This window comes from Lissotriton vulgaris, chromosome 2_1, assembly GCF_964263255.1.
Source record: "Lissotriton vulgaris chromosome 2_1, aLisVul1.2, whole genome shotgun sequence".
In the NCBI taxonomy this organism is placed as follows: domain Eukaryota; kingdom Metazoa; phylum Chordata; class Amphibia; order Caudata; family Salamandridae; genus Lissotriton; species Lissotriton vulgaris.
Window position 1 is genome coordinate 1,805,057,795 of NC_141687.1, and position 23,611 is coordinate 1,805,081,405.

A 23,611-nucleotide genomic window follows, 5' to 3' on the forward strand; every position below is an offset into this window, starting at 1 on the left:
TAGCATCGGTTGCTTTCTAAATTAAATAATTTAGTTGCATGTGGTGCTCTCTGGTTAGCGAGGATAGAATCAGAGGGTTGATAATTGACTGTTCTCTCTCAGGCCAACATGAAAGGTATAAGGATGACTGTTTCTTGCAGCAGAAAGAGCTACTGGCTGTACTTCCATCAGGAGCATAACTTGCAATGGTGTCTGACATGGGTGGCGGGGCGGGGGGTGCTAGTATGGGAGGAGGGATAACAGAGGGAGGCAATATAATTTTTTTTTTTAAGAATTAACTTACCTTGCCAACGGGTCCCATGTCTCTGCTCCTGCTCTCCTCGTCAAACTCGAGGAACAGGAAGCACAGCCGGGCCCAACTGACCAATCACAATGCTTCAATGCAGTGTTGTGACTGGTAAGCACACAGGCTCCCCTTACCAATCACAACTCAGCAATACAGCATTCTGATTGGTCTTAGCATCCTGATTGGGTGCTCAACCGGGGAATGGAGGCCTGGGCATGTTCTCCACGCAGGCGTAGGCTGTAATGCAGCCTGCATGGAGAACAGGGCAAGTGTGCATGACTGTTTGGCCTGACCAATCACAATGCTTCAATGCAGCGTTGTGACTGGTAAACACCCAGGCTACCCTGACCAAACACAACGCTGCAATGTAGCATTGTGATTGGTCTTAGCATCCTGGTTGGACGCTCAACCAGGGAATGGGGGCCTGGGCATGTTCTCCGCATAGGCTGTAATGCAGCCTGCATGGAGAACAGGGCAAGTGCGCATGACTGTTTGGCCTGCCAAAAAGTCATGTGCACTTAGGAGTGGGCAAACCACTCCTCCCCTGCCATTCTCCAAGAGTAGAGCAGCCAAGCCCACCCGCAAAGCAGGACGAAGCATGAAAAACAAATTTATTATCATTGTATGTTACTTTCTACTGCTTTGGTAAGAATACCTTTGTCTTCATAACACTACATTTTTCGAATAACACGTTTTTGATATGTTTTAATCTTTCAGTAATAACTCTGCAATTATATAAATAGAATTCTTCCAGTCTCCAGATTCACAGCTTGACGAGGCTATCGTTGTTTAATGCTAGGATAATATTAATGCTGACGAACCTATCTATTCCTTGTGTAAATGTAGAGCCTAAGGGTCGTTGTAAAGACATACAAAGGGATGACTAAGAGGTGTTTCCATAAAATGTAAGGTGTGGCACTAAAACTCAATTATCACTTTGGAAGGGCCTTAACAGAACATTTTAGAAAGATGCTCACCTTTTAAATTTAAAACAGGGCACAGTTAAGCTCATTACAATTAAACAATTGGGCCTAATTTCGCTGGTGTGCCAGGGGTTATGTTTCTCTTTTTAGGAAACTCCTAATCTCAACATAATCATTTGTCTTTGACCATGAGAGTTGTATATAACATGAACCACCCATTAGGCTGACATTGTATTCATCTTGCTAATTAGCATTCCTTTGATAAGGACCAATAGTTTGCGGATGACAATAAGTTATAGGTCTAGATGTATCAAGCATTTTGCGATTCGTTAAGGCCGTTAACGAATCGCAAACGGACATTTTGCATCTTTTGGGATGTATGTGAAATTAGCAAAATTAAGAATCGCAAAAATTTGCGATTCCTTATTTTGCTTAAGCATTTAAGGAATCGCAATTTTACGATGCCTTAAATGCCATGTATGAAGCTTTTTTAATTTGCGAATTCAGGTTAAGTAATCGCAAATTAACACCAACTTGAGGTTCGTGTTAATTTGCGAAATCCTTTCAAAAACCAAAATTTGGCAATTTTGAGGGTGGCGTGTGACACACATACATGCCCATAGGGCATGTATGTGCGCCATATGCACACACATGTAAGTTTCAGGGGTGCAGCAGGGTGTCCATGAGACACCCCTGCACCCTTGCAATAATTCTCAAATTGCGATTAGCAAATTGCGAATTCGCAATTTGAGAATTATTTTGCAATCATTAATATGGGCCTCCTGGCCCATAGGAATGAATGGGAAATTATTCCTTATTTGCGAATTCGCAACTTGCAAATTCGCAAATTAGGAATAATAAGGAATCGCAAAAAAATAGCGATTTTAAACATACATCCCATTTTGGGATTTCTTAATAGCGATTCGGTAAAAATCGCAATTAAGAAATCGCAAATAGGAACGATGATACATCTAGGCCATAGTCTTTAGCCTTGCATTCTGCCTGAAAAGAGCCCTGGGCACTAGTAATACCTCCCACTGATATATATACTAGAATTCACCGCTATATGTGAACATGCATCAATGTAAAGCTGTTGGGAAAGCAGCGCAGATATAGGTTGTGATTTTATATTGTACAATGCACTGAAAGTTGACAAGACCCATAAGTCATTTATCCAACAGTTCATTACTAAAATAACTATTTTGGGTTCAGTCAAGAAATTGCTTTTTTTATATCAATGGGCATCGGGACATTTAAAGCCTTCCTATAAACTGAATGTGATTTATATCTGACAATAACAACGTGTTTCTTTTTAAAGCAACCTTTTGATTTACCTTCTGCATCGTCGTAAAATGTGCGTCCTTTTCAGATGTGTAGCCTTTGGGGTCATGGGCTCTAGTGCAATCAATTAAACTAGGCCCCCAGCTGATATTAAAATACTGCTATAAATGAGGTGCAGAGTGGACCCCGGTGTGCTGCACCTGCTGCACTGATGTCATTTATGGTTCTCCAAGTTCCTCATTCTACTAGTCTTTTCCTCTCGCCTCCCTATCTGCACCCCGCTCTCCTCTCACTCCTTTCGTCCAGATAAAGCTCACCTCTCCATCACCTTCGTCAGTCTGTCTCTTCCTCCTCTTCTGTCCCTCACTTAACCTCATCCTTGTCTTCTTTCTCTTTCTAGCGCAACTGAGTTTTCTTCTCCCATTCTGTTGCGTTTTGATGAGCACCTACCGCTTCTTTCACTCTCACTTTATCTTTCGTCCCTTTCCTCTGTCTTCTTTATTGTTCCCTTACCCTCTTCTTCCCCTGTATCCCTCCCACTGAAAAATAAACACTTCAAGCCCCGGCATGTACTGTGCCTAAAAAAAAAAGACATTTAAAAAACAGAAGAAGAAGAGGTAGCCTCTGCAATAACATTAGATGGTGCAGGGCAAACTGGGCCCTCCCCCCACTTCTGAGCCCGAGCATTGCGCCAACTGAACCAATGGTAGCTACGTCCATGGGCCTTTAGTGACATATTTGAAGCTTCATTTTAACACCTGAATCGACGCGCTTGAATAGGAATCGCTTGTATACACCCACGACAGAGACGAACAGACACAACTATCCACTTCTAAAACATCAATGAGAAACACCCTGCTTCTAGCGGCAAAACGTCTACTTCACCTCCATTGTAACTTCTGAAAAACCACAATAAACATGTATTTTCTGAATATGCCATTTTTTTCAGAGATGTTTCGCACACATTGCTATTACACCTAAAGTCATGATGTCATTTAAAATAGTCCTGACTACCTTCATTTATTTATGGAACAAAGCTTTTTTCACAATGCAGCTCGGACATGCTATCGATCCTACGTACACCATGATATCAAAGGCAGTGCTTAAATTGTAAAAAAAATAAAAGTTGCAGTCGAAAGTTGCAATCCCAATCACAAATTATGCACTAGTAAGGAATTCAAAGGAGGCTGCGATCTAGTCAATTCCCTGCTTCGATGACAATTCTAAGATGGCTCTGACCTGATTACACTTTAAAGACCACGGTTGGGGTGAGACTGACTCCTGCATCGTAAACCGCCCTGTACCACAGTCCACAGTGATCCAGCCTGTAAATCTCATACTCTGGATTTCACCTTCCCAGTTTCCAAGCTAATTTCATGAGTTTACAGAGGCCTAGACCTGTCCATGGTAATGCCACAGTCCAGAAAATGTTCTGTGACTTGAAGGTCGCACCAAGGGCCCCGTCTTTTTAATGACATGGGATTTCTGAACATGTCTAGGGTTGTTGACATGAAGTAGCAGTTGCAACACACTGATTGCTGTGAATTAACAGTTATATCCAGACCTTTTCTTTAGTGTCAGAAAGGAGTGTGGCCTACTGACCACACTTGAATAAAGGTTGTGCTTCAACTTATTGTTTAGACCCTTGCGCTGACATCCAGTGTTTGCGTCTGTGTGGACAATACTGACAGTGAAAGAGTGTGCAACGTGGATATGCTTACTGGTACCACTGGGATCCATTTTGGATGGACCGGGTTTAGCAAGGTACAAGATGGGGAACTTATAGTGCCCCCCCAAGACAATGGAAGTGTACTGCATGCATTCCTGAAGCCAGAGGCTGAAAACCCAGACACTGAAGTGAGGTAGGATGGAGGCAGGGTTATCCTTAAAAATTGTATGAGGACCTTTTAGTCAGTGATTGCTGAATAGATTTTCCTGAGAATTTGGTAGCTGGTGGGGAAGAAATGGCGAGTCAGGAGATTTTGTTGATAAAATGGGGAATTTTCTTAGCAGGACCTGTCTTTTGTGTACTTCTGATTACTACTTCAGGAAGGCTGTTGACAGCCTGGTACAGAGTCTTCACCCTTCATTGTATCCATGTTTATTATATGGCTGCTTCAAGCCACCATCACTACCTGCTGTGACAGCTATCAACTTGCAAAAGGTATGTATCTGCACTGCAGAAAAAAGATTTACATTTTGAAAGTGAACTTTTTCAAACTGATCCCAGTACCTTAGACAGTGGATCCACACCTCCTGTCGGGAAAATAAGCTTTATTCTTGACCAAGAACTGGAAAGCTTCATACAGTATATGAAGAGCTTCTGTGAGTGAAGGTGTCTGCATGACAACCAGTCTCCAAGAGATGAGGGATATCGCCTGAAGTCTGCAACTTGCTGGAGAAATTGTGGGTCCGTATAGGACACAGAAGCCTGTCTGCCAGAGTGGGAAGGAGAGTACCTGCCCTGCAGGAGGAGAGACTGTCCAGGAGGAGAGGTCCAGCATGCCCTCAGTGTGGGACATCCAGCAGATGTCGAATATCCACTGTGAACATCACTGGGATTGACCTGTGCTGCAAGAGACTATCTGGTCTCCCGGAGTATGATTTTGGAGGTGGACTGCATGAAGAAGCCTAATTACATAGCCCCATGCCAACCCGGCCTTCTACAGTCAGAGAACTGGTGCTTCTGCCGCTGCAGCATGAGGAGCAACCAAGAGGGACACCTGAAGCAGGAAGTCCGCTCTGCCCTGGAGGCAAACTTGACATGGATGCCCAGTACGGAGGCAGCAGTAACCACGGGTGTCCAGCCCCAAGGCCACACCCACCAAGCCAACACCTGAAACAGGAGAGAGAGAGAGAAGAGAGAAAAAGAAAGAGAGAGAGAGAGAGAAGAGAGAGAGAGAGAAAGAAAGAGAGAGAGAGAGAGATAGAGAAAGAAAGAGAGAGAGAGAGAGAGAGAGAGAGAGAGAGAGAGAGAGAGAGAGATGGGACTGCTGCTTTGGACGAAGAAAACCCTCCAAAGAGACTGACCTGTGTGCATTGCTGTATACAGCAGCTGGCACATTCCAGGACATAGTCTAAGGACTGGACTGCTATGCAAAGCATAAGAGGCTGTAAACACGAGCCAAGCCAATCCGTGAAATGGATTTATCCTTAGCAGCAATACTCCTTTAGGCTAAAGAACTACGGGCCAGATGTAGGTAGGCATTTACCGGTCAGTAACGGCCGAATACGGCCGTTACCGACCGGTAAATGCAATTTGAGATGTAGGGCCCTGTATTTTACAGAATCGGTAAATTTACCGATCGGTAAATTTACCGATTCTGTAAAATACCGAATCGGTGTTTTTTCCGATTCGGTAAAATTGATATGTAGGTGGGACTCTTCTGAGTCCCACAAGCATTACAGAATCGGTGTTTTACCATCAAATACTATTTGATGGTAAAATACCGATTCTGGTGTGCATGCACATGTGTGCATGCACACCTGTGCCATATGACAGGCAGACCTGCCCTTAGGGCAGGTATGCCTGCCACATGGCCCCCGAACCTTTTTTGGGGGTGCTAGAGGGTGTCAAAGTGACACCCCCTGCACCCTTGTCAGAATCGGTATTTACCGATTCGGTAAATACCGACCAGTAATGCCCCATTCATTCCTATGGGCTTCAAAGCCCATAGGAATGAATGGGGCATTACCGGTCGGTATTTACCGAATCGGTAAATACAGATATTTACCGATTCGGTAAAAGGAACATCTGGATGTTCCTACATATCCACCCCTCAGATTTACCGATTTTTAATTACCGAATCGGTAAAATTCGGTAATTAAAAATCGGTAAATCTCATTTACCTACATCTGGCCCTACATGAACTGATGCACATGTTTCCCAGGGTAACCACATAGTGAAACTTGTACCTTTGCCTAATTTTGATGAAAAATGACTTACAAGAAGGGAACATCCTCGACCTCAGGCGGATACCATATGGCAGGAGTTGGGCGGAGATAAGGACACCATGGTGGTTGCATCATTTCAGCATAAGCCTGGGGATGGTATCATTTAACCTAAAACCTGGTGCCTAGCTAATTGTGTACTATTTTGTGCAAGCAGATAAGCACTGGGGTAGAGAGTGATTTATTTGATCCGTTGATTGATTGTTTAGCTCTTCTTATTTGCCCCCACCCCCTCCCCCTCCCTGAGAAGTCGTTTACTGTCTATCTTTGCTTACATGAGAGTCAAGAGGAAATGGTGCACATGTCCCAGTTTGTAACGGCATAATAGGACGGATATTAGGACACTAGTGGTAGGTAAGCAGTGCCTACCACCGTGGTTGGGGTCAATTGTTCCTGTCGGCCATGTGGCTCTCGGAAATGGTTTCTGACAACCACAGATCACTACACACAGTAAACAACTTGTGAAACTTCAAAAAAATGGAAATTATGGCACAGTTTAAGTAAAACTCTGTTGTGTTATTTGGTGTTTAAATCTGAAATAGATTGAGGTAAGTTTCTAGTACTAAGGCACTACCCAGCTCACACCTCAAAATAGGAGCTCCAGCCATGTAAAAGATGCGATACATAATTTGTAACACTATTTCTTCTTCTCTTAAAAGCACTTTATCAGTTAGTGGGCAAAAAGTATAATTTTTCTGTCTCCGGTTTGCTTCGCGTATTACAATAATGCACTATGCACATGAATTTTTTTAATGCAAATCAAAAATAACTATAAATAGAGAGCATCTGAATGAAGTTGAAATACTGATAAACCGTGACCCTAAGCACTCTTTTGTTTGAAGCTCAATGATAAGCAAACCAGGGTGGGGTGAGGAGACTAACTTACACAGGATCCGCTCTGGGCACTGACTTCGAGGGGAGTTTTTTCAAATATTATGGAATCAAAAGCACCTGATGCTGTGTTCTTTTCTCCCAGCAACAATAACAATTTCAAGATAACTTTGGTGATTATTGGAAAAGCTGCAGAGAGAAGGAGTTTTGTCTAGTGGACATTTTGACTCATCATAAATGGTGAAGAGGGTTAATTAGCCAGCTCAAAGAAGTGTCACAGAAGTGCAGATCACAGAAGTGCATACAATGTAAGTAGTTCAGTGGGTTACTGCTTTTGTCAGCGAGATTCTTTTGTTACTTGCATTTTGTTAGTTAAATGCCTAATATAGAACAGTGAGCTATTACCTGTCATCAAAGATCGGCTTTCAGAAATGCATGTGAGAGCATGGTTTTGGAGACTGGAGGGGCACCGTTAAAGGATGGCAGGGAGAGTATCCTTGAAGAAGGAAGTCACTGGGTGCACAAACAAACATCATCACACTGGCGCCACTAGCATTAAAGCCGGTCCTGAACTTACATGTGAACTGATGCTTAGACCAAACAAATTCTAACAGGAGGGGGGAGAGAGAGAGTCAGTGGATTCAGTCTCCCGAGTCATATAAATAAACAAAGTGGAATCCACTCGAGTGATAGTGATCCCTAGAGTGATGGGGAACACACAGTGTTGTTTAAATGCCCCTCACACACCAACAGGCCCCTTGGTGTCATGCTTCATCATCGGGGCCTTCGCACCCCTCTACGGGATGCGGCGTGCTACGACTCGCGAATACGCAGGAGCACTTGAAGTGAACTATGTGTGGGGGTGTGTGTGTTTAATACCAAGATGTGAGTGAGGTGAGGTGAAAAAAGTGAGTGATTTTAAAAAATACCTGGCACGTGGGATGAAAAAAACTTTATTAAATCCCCGGCTGGTATTATTAAAATTAAAGTGCAAGGCGTGGTTTTTAGAAAGATACGTATTAGGGTATCAAACCACTGTGTTAAAAGTCAACATGTTTCGGAGGTCAAAGCCCCCTTCTTCAGGACAAGGGTGAATGCACTTACCCTCCCCTTACTCACATGTAAGATGTAAAAGTGAAAAATAAAAATTACCACAATGTGTAATGTTCCTCACAATGTTATATATGTATGTGAGTGTAGTTGCGCCCAATTGGCGTAAGAACCTGTGAAAACAAAATCATAGATAAACATACAGATCTAAGTATCACAGTTTTAAAGGAGAAGAATAATGCTTCTCTGAAAAAACATCAGGTAGCACCCAAAGAATAATTGGAACCTGGAACAAAAATAAAAAGTAAAAAGGACACTACAAACATACACACACGCAAACCAACACAACTCACTGCTCAGATGGAATGAGAGCAGAACAGTGAAGACAGAAAGATCTTACTTAAAGTTCCCAAATACAGGACTTCATGAGCCTTTAACGTATATTGGGGAATCCTTCCTTTCTAATCAGAAACCTAGGAGATCAATATCAGAGATTTAGTAGAGGGACTTAATCATCAGAGTGCCAAAACTATAGTATGAAACTGCTTCTCATGGTGGTCTTATAACTCACGGTTACAGCAACAGCTAATCGCCTGCCTTCCCTCAACGCGGCTCCGATGAAGTGAGCTGCAAAGGGACTGGGGCCTTTTTATATGCTTGCCTGTGGGTAATTAGTGGAGATTGATTGAATAATGCAAGCCGGTATATGCCCAAATACGGAGAGAAATCTCCGAGTGTCCGGTTGTGCGCTAGCGCCATACGCTGATCCCCCGCGCATGCGCACAACAGTGCCCGACAGACGCATGCGCGGCAGATCCAGCAAACGCGCCTGCGTCAACGGAGACGCTTCGTAAGAAACACAAAGCTATCGGTGTTATTTAAACGCCTGGGAATGGATGACGATCGGGATAAAAAAGTCTACCCCGACAATCCCCACAGGGCGAGGATTCGCACCTGGCGAAGGTATATAGATGATATCCTGGTTGTCTGGGATGGAGATGCAACCATGATAACTGTAACCGTGAGTTATAAGACCACCATGAGAAGCAGTTTCATACTATAGTTTTGGCACTCTGATGATTAAGTCCCTCTACTAAATCTCTGATATTGATCTCCTAGGTTTCTGATTAGAAAGGAAGGATTCCCCAATATACGTTAAAGGCTCATGAAGTCCTGTATTTGGGAACTTTAAGTAAGATCTTTCTGTCTTCACTGTTCTGCTCTCATTCCATCTGAGCAGTGAGTTGTGTTGGTTTGCGTGTGTGTATGTTTGTAGTGTCCTTTTTACTTTTTATTTTTGTTCCAGATTCCAATTATTCTTTGGGTGCTACCTGATGTTTTTTCAGAGAAGCATTATTCTTCTCCTTTAAAACTGTGATACTTAGATCTGTATGTTTATCTATGATTTTGTTTTCACAGGTTCTTACGCCAATTGGGCGCAACTACACTCACATACATATATAACATTGTGAGGAACATTACACATTGTGGTAATTTTTATTTTTCACTTTTACATCTTACATGTGAGTAAGGGGAGGGTAAGTGCATTCACCCTTGTCCTGAAGAAGGGGGCTTTGACCTCCGAAACATGTTGACTTTTAACACAGTGGTTTGATACCCTAATACGTATCTTTCTAAAAACCACGCCTTGCACTTTAATTTTAATAATACCAGCCGGGGATTTAATAAAGTTTTTTTCATCCCACGTGCCAGGTATTTTTTAAAATCACTCACTTTTTTCACCTCACCTCACTCACATCTTGGTATTAAACACACACACCCCCACACATAGTTCACTTCAAGTGCTCCTGCGTATTCGCGAGTCGTAGCACGCCGCATCCCGTAGAGGGGTGCGAAGGCCCCGATGATGAAGCATGACACCAAGGGGCCTGTTGGTGTGTGAGGGGCATTTAAACAACACTGTGTGCTCCCCATCACTCTAGGGATCACTATCACTCGCTTAGACCAAACAACCATTTGCAATGCAATAGGTCTTGCATTTCGAGAATTTAAATGTCTTTTATTTATGTGTTTTGAAAAGCTGCTAGTGGTGCCTAAACGCGCACTTTGTGCTTATAGTCCTTGCTTATGAACAACAAGGCTGGCAGTAAAAGTGGCGCAGTTACTACCAGCCTTGCTTCTCATAAGCATCAACTATAAGTACAAAGTACAAAATACAATTAGTCGCTTTGAAATGTCACAAAATAATCATTATATTAATTCCACATTAGGTTGTACTCTATGTGGAGCTGATGAAGGGAAATTTATAGAAGGTCTAATATAAATGAGATGTGGTAGGTGCAGTACAGCAAGTGCGCCTAGATGTCCCTAGCGAGCAAGGCACCGGCACTGTTAGCCTAGGTGCAGTAGCACAAACTGTGCCTAGAGGTCCCAAGTGAGCATCATGAACTTAGAAGATATGGTAATCTACCCTACCCATAATGCATTGCATGCAAGACAGTACCACAAGCACATTCAAATAGCTATGTCCATGTATACAATTAGTAGTTTTTAAATGCGACAAAACAATTATTAGAACAATTCCAGATTAGGTTGTACTTTATATGGCGGCGATGAAGTGAAATTTATACAAGGTCTAAAATAAATGAGATGTGGTAGGTGCAGTACAGCAAGCAGCACCAAGATGACCCTAGCGAACAAGGCACCAGCATTGCTTGTCTAGGTGCAGTCGCATCAGCTGTGTCTAGAGGTCCCTAGTGAGCATTATAAACTATGAAGATATGGTAAATCTACCCTACCCATAATGCACTGCATGCAAGACAGTACCTCCAGGGAATTCAAATAGCTATGTCCATGTCTAAAATTAGAAGCTTTGAAATGTGACAAATTAATTATTATATTAATTCTAGATTACGTTGTGCTCTATGTGGAGCTGGTGAAGGGGCATTCATAGAAGGTCTAATATAAATAAGATGTGGTAGGTGCAGTACAGCAAGCTGCGCCTAGATGTCCCTAGCGAGCAAAGCACCAGCACTGCTTGTCTAGGTGCAGTAGCACAAGCTGTGCCTGGAGGTCCCTAGTGAGCATCCTAAACTTTGAAGATATGGTAAATCTACCCTAGCAATACTGCATTGCATGCAAGACAGTACCACAAGGACATTCAACTAGTCATGTCCATGTATACAATTGGTAGCTTTGAAATGTGACAAAATAATTATTATATTAATTCCAGTTTAGGTTGTACTCTGCGTGGAGCTGATGAAGGGAAATTAATAGAAGGTCTCATATACATGTGAGATGTGCTAGAGAGTAAAGTAACCACTGCCAGCCTTACAGAGGACATAGCTTGTGTTCTGACTATACTAAGTCTATCGACCAACAAAAAGCTGCCATTTCCAAAGGACAGGTATTGGAGCCAATTTAAACAATGGGGCAGAACGTTTTGTTTATGTTTGCAGTGGAATTATATTTGCTTTACACTATTGCCAATGGTATAAAAAAGCAAAAGTAAAAATCATTGTCAATTCAATTCAAATTCTTTTATTCGATTAAATGTTTTGTTAATCATAAAAAGTACATCATCATTTTTAAAACATTGCCTCATAAAAAAAACATGTTATTGTTTTTACAAAGTTACAGTACAATTAAGAAGCATAAAAAAGGGAAAATACACTTTACATCAATTACATAATTATTACAAAATTTCAAGGATTTAGGTCTTCATTTCTTATTGCTTTGCGAATTGTAAAACATGATTTCAAATACATGGCTAAATTCTTTGCCACGTATTGTGATTCGAGCTGTTGCAATGCTAGAAACGCCGGTCGGCAGGTCCTCAGCCCCATCTGACGCAACACTGGCAGAACCCAGCGTTTGCGTATTATGGCGTAAAAATGGCAGAAAAAGACTACGTGCATGGTAGATTGGGGCGAGACCTTGTCGCATGGGCATTTCTCCAAGTCATGAGACCAATTTGATGGGTTTGGAAAAGTCACCAATCGAAAAAACAAATTAAAACGGAACCTGGTTAGTAAGTATTTTTCGTGGTTGGACAAATGATATGTGAGATAAGGCTGAATACCTGGTGACACTTGGACCATCAACATGTGAGCATTTGTTTGCTTGGGTACTTCGCCGCTCAAACGAAGTTCCCTGAGATGGTTAAGACAGTGACACTTTAGGGTTTTTCTGCTTATCTCACTGATTAGTGATGGCTCTATGACATATTGGTTAAGATCCAAATCTTTTAAAAAGTTGACAACATATGCCAACCATGGAATATTTTTCCAGGATGTCAGCCCTAAGCAATCTAAGATCAAGGCACGAGTGAGATGGCATTCAGGCTTAGACCAGATGCGGTGCCATAGGAGCATTGGTTGACATTTGATATAATCAGCTAGATAGTAGGCATGGGCGGAAAATCCGTTCCGCTCGCGGATTTTGCGGATTTTCGGGAAATCCGCAATCCGCGAGATTCGCGAATCTCCCGCAAAATCCGCAAATCCGCGAGCAGCGGATTTTGCTCGCACTGCTCGCACTGTTCGCGTGAGTTCGCGTGAGTTCGCGCCCCGCGAATAAGTGCAAAATTGCAGAAATACGATCTTAGCAAAACTGAAAGTAACTACTTACCAGGTTCAAAAGTTCAGGCTCATCATTAGTAGCCATTTCCTGTAGTGCTTCCTGAGGGGCCCCTCCAGAGTTCAGTTGCCAGTTGAAACTATTATGTGACCCTGCTCTGAACCTCAGAATAGTTACACATATGCCACAAAGGTCCTGAATTACAGCTAAGGGAGACAAGCAGGAGCCAGGCTGGAAGTTAAAATCCATTAATCAGCCCCTAATTCATTATTGTCAGTTGGGGCAGGGCAGGTGTTGTAACTAATTTTGCAACAATGAAAGCACTTAGCAAGTGCAAAAGATCACTAATCAGGGCGCACTAAGGAAGCAGGTGCCAGCTAAAAAAATATTCTGTGACACATTAATCAGCCCCAAATTAATTCAGGTCACTTGAGGCAGGGAAGGTGTGCTTTGCTTTGCCGAAAATAATGTACACTGGACAACCAGAGGGTGTGGTGATGAAACAGAGGGTGGCATGGGTGGGCCAGAGGGTGGCATGAGTAGTCAGAGAGTGGCAGTGGTGACAGAGAGTGGCAGTGATGAAGAAGAGTGTCCCAAACAGGCTGGACACGTAGAAACAACAAGTTCGCGAAACTTGCGACCCGACAGGTAAGTTCGCAATTTGCGAAAGTGTACAAAACCCTCGCGAACTGGCAGAAACACGGGCGAACACAAAAAAAAAAAATCCGCAAATTCGCGGGAATTCGCGGATTTTGCGGATTGCGAATCCGCAAATCCGCAAAATTCGCGAACGCGAGATCCGCAAAATTCGCTCATGCTTACTAGATAGTCAATCCCAAGCTCAATATGACATCCGTATGTGGGGGCGCTCTGTGGAAGGGCCAACAGGTATTTTGCAAAGCCATTTTGGATTTTTTGGAGTTCAGTCGTGTTTACATAGCCCCATACACCGGCTCCGTATGTAGCGATGCTCTGGCATTTGGCTTGGTGAATTTTAAGTAATACGGAGGGGGATGGTTTACCCATTTTTCTGGAAAATGAAACAAGGGCAGAGGTGGCACGTTGGTAAAACAATTTTCTAGTTACTAGTGCCCTTTTCCATGTTAGCTGTTCGTCTATTAGGATACCCAGATAGGGGTATTCTCTAACACGTTCCAGTTTGGATTGCTCAATGCAAAGATGTTTGGAGCTTTTCACCTTGGGCCCTGTTTGCATGACAAAGGTCTTGGTCTTGTTCACCTTTAACCCAAGTGAGAGCATATAATTACAATATTTATCCAACTGTTTCTGTAGCTGTACTAGGGACCTAGCGAAGATGACTGAATCATCAGCATAAAGTAATGCTGGGATTGGGCGGTGGTTAATGGTAGGTAAATCCTGACTCCCTTCAAGCATGGCTGCTTCCAAACCATTGGTGTATAGATTAAACAAGAAGGGAGCCAGGACACAGCCCTGTCTAACTCCACGAGTTATTGGGAAAGAAGATGTTAATTCGCCACCAGTTCCAAATCTTATGCAAGCCGAAGCTTCAGAATAAAGCTCGCGCAGAAATTTGATGAGCGGCGGATCGACTCCCAACTCCTCCAGGATAGACCACAGCTTAGCGTGAATTACACAGTCAAACGCCGCGCTAAGGTCGACGTAGACCATGAATAGATTACCCCGTTTGACTCCCACATACTTTCCTATTAGAAGTGTCAGGTTTAAAGCCTGTTCTACGGTACCCAGTCCCTCCCGGAATCCATACTGGAGGTCGGTAAGGATGTTATTTTCTGCCGCCCAATCCTGTAAACGATCGAGAATTAGGCGGCCCGCGACTTTTCCCAGTGAATCCAGGAGGGAAATGGGCCTGTAGCAGGCAGGGTTATTTCTATCCCCTTTTTTAAAAATAGGGAGAAGTATGGAGGAGGACCAGGAATCCAAAAGGCCAGTGCTTAACACTGCCGCCATTAGCTGGGTAATGATTGGGGACCATAAATCAATGTTAGAGACAAATATATCTAGTGGGACACCATCCGGGCCGGGAGCCTTTCCAGTTTTTGAGGAGGATAATGCACTTATAACCTCCCCCAGGGTGAAGAATAGATCAATTGGATACACCCTCTTTCTTGGGCACCCAGTTGCTTGGTTGTGTTGCGCCGCGCTAACCGGGGGGAGATCACTAAAGATCTTAGAAAAGTGAATCACCCACTCGTCCGCGGTCACTGCTACATCTAGGTGTTGATGGGTGTTGGCCTCAAGCATAAATGGAGATTTGACTACCTGCCAGAACTGGGAGCTGTCCTTTGTATGGCAGCTCTCATGTAATTGGGCCCACAGTTTTTTCTTATGCTCTTTTTTACATGTGATTTGGGCCTGCTTGTATTCAGATCTTAACTTGGCTACTTTGTCCTTGTCTCTAATTGGGTTATGGAGTTCTTTCTTTAGGGCGGTTAGTGCTTTCCGACATGCCGTGTCGAACCATCTTGGGTCGGGATGAGTACCTGTTTTGTGGCTTCGAACTAACTTATTCTGAATAGTTTTAAGGATTTCCCCAAAACTGGAAATAATTTGCTCGGGGGTAGAATCCTCATCAAGACAGGTGTTTATCCAAGGGAGTGCCTTAGTTACAATCTTACTTGATGTTACTAGTGGGTCTACCCGTGACCATTTCACGGAATAACCGTTGGTTCTATCCATACTTAATGCTTTTTGGGTCAGTAAGCTCTTCCGTGAAGGATGAGGAACATTCATAGATAGCTTTAATACAATGCTGTTAGGGAAGTGATCGCCTGATACTTCTGTTCCTGTAGTGAACTGAAAAAGTGTACCCTTTAAAGAATAAGAACACAAAATAAAATCTATGGTGCTAAAACAACCCCTACCGTGAAAAGTAGATTTGAAATCCACGGGAGGGTCTACGAGTTCATTAGCATACAACATTTCTAGGGACATTAAACTTTCATTAAGGGAGTCTCCTAACGGGGAGTGGGTAAAATGTGTCAACGGGCAGTCATTTTCGTCTAAAAGGCCACAATCAGTTTTCTTATAGTTTGGACACAATTGTACATTGAAATCACCTCCCCATATTACATTACACAATGAAGATGAAAGTTTAGCGCGTTGTTCACTTATAGACATGGTAATTGCTGATACAGTTTTTATACATTCTATCTGGGATAAATTGTTGTAAAAATTAATAATACTATATGACGTACCATTTTTAAAAGTAACCAGAAGAATTTGGTAATTCGGGGTAGTACGTAGTATGGAGATTTTTCTTACTGCGAGGTTAATTGAAATGTATATGACGAGGCCCCCCATTGGTCTGCCATGTATTGATGGGCAGGCCGGAGAGTGGAACGTTAGGTAGCCCTGTATGTGCAGTGGGTCAATTGTCCAAGTCTCTTGCAAACAGATTATCTGGTGTGTGGTAACAAAGTCCAACCAGGATGCCGATAGAATCTTGGTTTAGAGACCTGCCACATTCCAAAACAGTATTGATACTAAATGGGACAGCAAGGTTTCATTAGTGGGTACAAATCTTCCTTTCTGTGCTGGAGTTTTTGGGGATGCACAGGAAACGGTATTGAGGGGGGAAGGCAAAGTTACACCTTGATTGGAATTAGTAACAATAGTGCATGGCAGGGTGAGGTCACATTGGTGGAAATCTTCAACCTCTGTGTCAATTATATCAGTTTCAATTATATCTGTTGTGGTCATTGAAGTTATCACTTTGGCTAGTGGACTTAAGGGTTGACAGAGGCTTGATAACATTGAAGGTGTTAAGCCAGGTAAGGGTGAGTTCCCATTATCCAGTCCCTGGACTGCTGGTGGTCAATCCACCATCTCCAGGCAGTCAAACCTGTTATAGGTGGAAACACCCCTCCAATCTGGGAATGGCATGGTTTCCCTGCCTCCTTGTCCTGACCAGGTTGACCAGTTCATTTTACTGTTCCACTTGCCTACCTGAGTCCAGTTCCATTCAGGGCCTGGTGGTAGAGATTTAGCTGGGGGATAGAAAAAGGCTAATCTTTTTGTAGAGATTCCTTTAGGGGAGGTTTGAGGCCCCCATGAGGAAATAAGTTCCACAGTTTGGGGATCTTCAAAATGTATTATTATACAGTCCCCTGGGATCAGTTTTGGCTCCTTCCCTACCCAGGGCACTCTGCGAACTGAAACCACTCTGTTATTAGCATAGGGGGGAAGTGGTCGGTTCATTGACAGCCAGTGTAGTACCTTGTTTTTTAGGGACCATCCAGGCTCATCAGAGTTAATGTGTAGCTCTGGGATCCCAGTCATAATTATAACATATGGTGTTGCTTCTGGAGGGAGGTAAGCTGGGCGCGCTCCATTGCGTCTAGTGTTATAGGCTGCGTTCTTTGGGGCAGGTGTCTTTTTAGGAGCTGAGGTCTTTTTTGGGGCTGGTGTCTTTGCTGGAGTTGGGGTGGCTGATAGGTTAGTGGGTTGGCCCACTGATACAGGTGGAGCAGGGAGGGAAGAAGTAACAGAAGTGGTTGGCTTTTTTGCGGCTGTACTGGCTGCAGTATGCTGCAGGTTTGCGGGAATTGTGTTTGCTGGTTTTTGTTGGACCGCCATTGTGGTTTTCACCACTTTGGGGGCTTTGAGTGTTTGTGGAGGATTTATTCCCCCAGAGTTTTTTTGCTTTGGGTTATGTATTTGGGCCACAGAAAGTGAGGGCGTAGGGATCGAGCTTTTCTTAGCTTTTAAGTCAGATGTTAGTATGGCTAAAGATTTTTCGATTTTCAATAATGATACCTCTAATGGTTGGAGATGCTGTTTTATTAGAGACTCTATGGAGGCCAGTATGTAGGTATCGTATGTATTAGGATCCTGCCTAATACATGTGTTGCCACTCAAAATAAGGTTGTGCGTGTCAGATGAAAGGTTTATAATTTCTGACGTTGAATTAGTGGTCGGCTGTTGGGGCTTAGCCGAGTGAGTTGAAGCTTGGGCTAAAGTAGGAGAATTTTCAACAAGTTGTGGCGGGAATTCCTGTCGTGTATTACTATTATTTTGTAAGGATTTCTTGTTTCCTTTTTTGCCCTTACTCTTTTTCGGGATAGCACCTTCTCTCTGGCCCCTCGTGGTGGGGGAGGGAAGGTCCTCACCTGGGGGGTTTATGAACAAAGTCGGAGTTCGCTCAAGTGATGAGGGAAGGTGTGATACAGAGGATTGGGATATTTGTGTTGTGGAGAGGTCGATAGACACTGACAAATCTACAGTCCCGGGGACCATTGGAGTCTCGTGTTGTGTACCAGGGTCTAGGATGCGTTGAGGTGTTACAGCAGAGGCCAAGAGTCCCAAAGAGGAACGCCTGGCTGCAGCTAAGTCCTGCGAGACCCTCCTTTCTAGTAAGAGGACACCTTGATTGATAGCATCGTTCGCCTTGGCAATGAATTGGTCTATTGGCCCTATAACCTGGGCAGTGTGGGTAAGTTTGCTATTTCTGGTGATTCTGGGTGACATTGTGGCAGAATCAAAGGACTCAATACCAGAGTGCAGAGAAACAACACCCGGGTGTTAATTTTAGTAGAACCACAATAATGAAGTGAAATGTCAGGGGGGTGGCCCAGTCCTGTCTTACCCGGGCTTGAACGGGATTAAACGGGCCAGCCCTTGGCCCGGGCTTCGCCCGGCGTCCCGCGAGACGGGGGTGACTGGTAATTTATGCGCCTCCTGGCGCGCAATTGACGCGGGTTGCGTCCCGAAGGCTCTTGGGAGTTGTAGTTTTTAGCCACCCCGCACTCCGCTCGGTGGCCTCACCCCGAGGTGGAACAGGGGTCAGGCGGCGGGAGGCGGGTGGACAAGAAGCAGAGCAGGTTGCAGGGTCAAGAAACGGCTTTCAGTTCAGCCAAAGGGTCCAGGCAGCAGCGGATCGCCTCACAGTGAGTCATTGTCATTTTCAACACCAACAGCTATAACTTTAACAAATTTGAGACCTATTGCATTGGAAATGCAATTGGTCTTGCATGTGTTGGAGATAGAGTTACTGGCATTATAAATGGCAATTTTATGTTTATCTAGACATGCTGCAGGGTTCAGTACCATAAGTGGCCAAAAGAGATCCCAGGGAACCTCTTTTGGCCTCATATGGTACTGCACCCTACAGAAGATATGGTAAATCCACCCTACCAATAATGCATTGCACGCGAGACAGTACCACAAGTACATTCAACTAGCTATGTCCATATATAAAATTAGTAGCTTTGAAATATGACAAAAGAATTAAATCCAGATTAGGTTCTACTCTGTGTGGAGTTGATGAAGGGAAATTAGTATAAGCTCTCATATAAATGTGAGATGTTCTTGTGAGTGAAGTAAGCACTGCAAACCTAGCTTAGGACCAAGTGTGTGTCCTGCTTGAAGCCTTCAAAAAATAGTCTTCTTGTGAACTCCCATGAGGGATGTTCTCAAGGGAGTTTACAAGAAGAGATAAGGTGGCTATGGTAATTCCAAATGACACCATCCTCGTCGCCAGTAATTGTGTAGTAAGTCCAATACACAAAATGTAGGTTCCAAGAAGATTTATTCCAGAGGAACAGCTTAACAACCACAGGTAGAAAGATAGGTCTTAACAGCTTCAACTCCACAGCAAAAAAGTAAAAGTCAAGGCAAAACATTCTACATAACATAGGATGATTCTAAATGACATATGGTAATTCCAAATGACATCAAGTCATGGAATACCACAGTGGCTACTAAGAAGGTACTGCTAGGCCTATTGCCCAATGAAAAGCCATAATTTACAAAGAACAGAAGCCAATTAAAAAGATGGATGGAAAGTGGGCGGAGCTTTATGCACAAATCCTCAATACAGCATGTCTTGAAGAGACAGCGAAAGCGCTGCTTAGGTGAGACCTAACAGCTGCAGGGTGTCACAGCTGACAGCACTAGGAGATGTTTCTACAAATACTCAGTATCTCAGTGTGAATGCAGAGCATTACCCTGCTTTTGATGTCTGTGTCAAGGTTTTAATAATGTTCTCCTATCACTTTATCATTGGGACGATGAATCTTTATCATTTTCACAGCTCACTTTTTTACCCTAAAGAAACTACTCTTAAGGGCAGGACAAAATAAATATGTTGCTAGTTCTAAAGGATGCTCATCAGTCTGGACTTAAAACACTGAGAATTATCACAATATATATATATCTTTTATCATTAGTTTTGAAGTCTAGACTACATTCGCTGTATATCACCTTCACACTAATGAATGGAAGATCACAGTCTACAAGGAAATTAATAAAGATATAATTGGAAAACATTCAGAAAAACAATTGAAAAGTAATTGTAGAGAAACGAAGATGTGTGATGGCACTTACCTGCATCAGCCGTGAAATCGAATCTCTGTTCTAATAGGGCCCTTAATTTTAAGGTATTTTGCTGGCTGAAAATAAAAACCCAAATAGCCTTAGAAAAATAAAGAGAGTAAGGGCATGTACTTAATTATCTGCCCTGAGAAAAACAGGTGACACACTTGGGGACAATTCGATGATCTTATTTTGTGTGTGCACTGAAAATTCAGGATATGCTTGTGGTGTAACCTCAGGTGTATTTTCATTATCAAAGTTAAATACTTGGAAGTTTTGAATCTCGAATAAAAGGGAATGGATATGAAAAAATGCAGTGGTATTGCCAGTAGTAGAACTATGAAGGTGGAGTGACAACACAAAATAATGATGGTCCATGTAGAATATATTGATGAGAATCTGAAATTCTAACCACGCTTATGTAACAGTTCATCCATGAGCGCTGGTCATCTGCTGCCTTCTGAGGTTGGGCGCAGGAGATGACCCCTAACTGCCCACAACTAAGCACATTGTATCAATATCTTACAATAGTTCCTCACCATGTGTCAGAAACACACTGCACTCGCGGGGTTGCTTCAATAATTTATTTGCGTGTGAGGACGCGTTTCAGCGTTTTGCCTTCTTCTGCACGCATATGCAATTCACCCAATGTGTCAGTGACAGTACCGTTTTGAAATACTAGATCACTTTCCATTGGATACAGCAAATCAGAGGAGGGAAGGGATTGGTCAGTCTCATACCAATGTCTTTCTGCCCCTCATTGTTCATACAGGGAATTTTCAATAAGTGCAACAGGAATATATGATGAATTTTAAAGTCCTGATACCCAATAAAGATATTACATATTGTGCTGAAATTGGCCTTCCCACACTGCACAGTTCGTAAATTGTGTACCTCCCTTCGTCGCTGTTGTTTACTCCCAGGTAGCTAGTTCGTTGTTATTGATGAGCCTGATTGAGGGGCCCCTTCGTCAAACCCTGGGCTCCGTGGCATTAGGCGCAGGGGGCGTTGGATATCCCGATCCCCAATGGTCTGGATGTCCGGCGATACTATTGACGCTGGTGCTTTGGGTGCCATACATATATTCTGTTTATATACTCAATTTGGCTTCTTTTTGGGTTGCTGTCTTGGAGTAATTCTTCCATTTTTTAATTTTTGCGTTTCCACATTCTGTCTTATGTATCATGGTCATTAATCTTTATTTGCTATACCATTTATTACAATTGTTATGTTAGGGGACTGTACATGGCTCACAAGAGGTGTATGATTCCCCTCTCCTCCAGCAAGAATGGCAATAAATACTGTATTAACCCCTTGGACGCTCATGGTGTACACCTCCATACACTCATGACGAGCTGAGCTCGTCATGAACAATGGGTTTTTAAAAAAGTCAGCGCACAGCATAGAATGAGCCCGCACGCATGGTGTTAAACTTTGAACATCAGCATGTATGATTTATGTCTTGAAATTTGTGTGTATTTTCCGTAAAAATTGTATCAAGGTGAACAGTGTGGCATTTAGGCATTAAGGTAATACTCCATTTCTCAACTATTCATGTATTAAGATGTTCTAGTGGTTATTGCAGAACAACCGAGCAATAAAGCTGGTGGAGCAGCTGATTTGCCGGCTGACCTCATTTACTACCTTTAGGCTCAATTTCTGCTCTTTTTCTCCATGAGAATGATTCCAGAATCCTGAAATTATGTCAAACTAAGCGCTTTCCCTAATGCAATTAAAGACAATGCAAGCTTATCATGGCCACTTTCACTCTTAAATGCTGATTGAAAAATCCTTGCCCTTCTAGACAACTATTTTAACAGTATTGGACAAAAGCTCCATATTAATATATTTTAAATTACAGATGAATGCCCTATTCGTGTATTTTATAATAGAAGGAGGCCTCTTTCAGGAGATGTTAAAATTTATAGGGATATTCCTAAAAATGATTGCACATGGCCATAGAATAAGATTATAGGTTGTCCTGTTTAATTTTTCATTCACTTCCCTTTTCTTTACCCTAATCATTCCTTCTATCGGATTCCTTCTCTCATTATTTTAAGAAGTAAATGTATGTTGTCAGTTCTCAATGAATCATTGGAACTAAAATCTTTGTGAGTCATCTATTATTCAATTAAATATGTGCAAGCCATAGATAAATTAGCAATCGCTGACACTCAACTGAAAAACTGTCTTAGCCAGGTATTTTAATACTGCTGCCCTAAATATGTCATTACAAAAGTAAATAGAGAATAGGTAGCGGGAAGACCATGCACCAACTTACATAACATCGTAATACCTATGTCTGTTCAGTAGCATTATCTAATATGAACCTGAAGTATGTCAAATTAGAACACATCAATGTATTTATCTGTTATGTATTTGCCCTAGTACTGAATATTAGAGACCATTATTTGCCTAATCTGTTAGAACTTTATATTTCTGAACACAATTTAAATATTTAGGCAGAAGATTATAGCATTTTATGGTACAATTAATTACTAGTAGCAGACCAAGAGAATTATGCTTTTAACAACATATGATGGACAGAGTTCCCAAAAGAGATTGCTTGATTGGTGTTTTGGTAAATAACATTTTTTTTCTGACCATGTTGCACTATATATAGGCTGATCAGACCATTGCTCCTTGTAATACTACAAGGTAGGTAAACATTGGCAGGGATAATTGGGCTGGCTTATAATTGAAAGCATCTGAGTTATTCCATTCATGCAGTCACCCATCCATTCATCTATATGATTAATCAATCATCATTATGTGCTCTGTTAGTCATTCTTGCACTCAAGTATCTATTTATCCACCAAATGTACTTATTCTTGTATTCATCCATCTTCTCATTAAGAATACCAGACATACACACAAGCTCACCATTTAAAAAAAGAATCATTTTCAGTAACCAGAAAGGTCTACTGGCTGTGCTGCTAGATTGCGAGTTAAGTGAGTGTGTTCTGGTAGTGTCTGATAACTGTGGCAGGTGTGAATGCTGTCAGTGCAATGATATTGTTTCTCTGATGGCTGTGCGAGTGTGGTTGGCAAAGTATGACTGCTAGGCTGTGAAGGAAGTGAGAGTTCTGTCTTTATTGAGGTGTGTATGGGTGTAAGACGGCTGTCAAAAGTGGGATATTGTCACTCTTTGTGGGCAGAGCTTGACAGGAAACCTAAAGTAATCCTTAGAATTTTTGTCAGATCACCCCCCATATTGTGCATAGTGAGCAAGCAAGCGTGAACACTACAAGGTGGCTTTTGGGTGGAAGGCGTGGAAATTTTGGAAACAATTGCAACAAATGGTGCATTCTACAATACATTTTACATCTTATATTCAATTGTAATACTTTTTGGAGCATGACTGTACAATGCACCAGGATAAGGCAATCTTTATTGAAGCTCTTCAATAATTCCATCACAATCAGCCTCCAACAAA

At 42.5% G+C, this 23,611-nt stretch overlaps 1 protein-coding gene across 2 annotated transcripts in view; it reads right to left on the reverse strand.

The window, feature by feature from the left end:
• The window catches only part of OSBPL5 (oxysterol binding protein like 5), an 841,363-nt gene extending 821,109 nt beyond the window's left edge, over positions 1-20,254 (reverse strand). For both annotated transcript variants that reach the window (XM_086957869.1, XM_086957868.1), the window contains exon 1: positions 20,188-20,254. In XM_086957869.1, the coding sequence (XP_086813995.1) occupies positions 20,188-20,193 (6 nt within the window). In that variant the 5' untranslated portion in view covers positions 20,194-20,254. The remainder of the gene's footprint in view (positions 1-20,187) is intronic.
• Between the last annotated feature and the right edge of the window lie 3,357 nt (positions 20,255-23,611).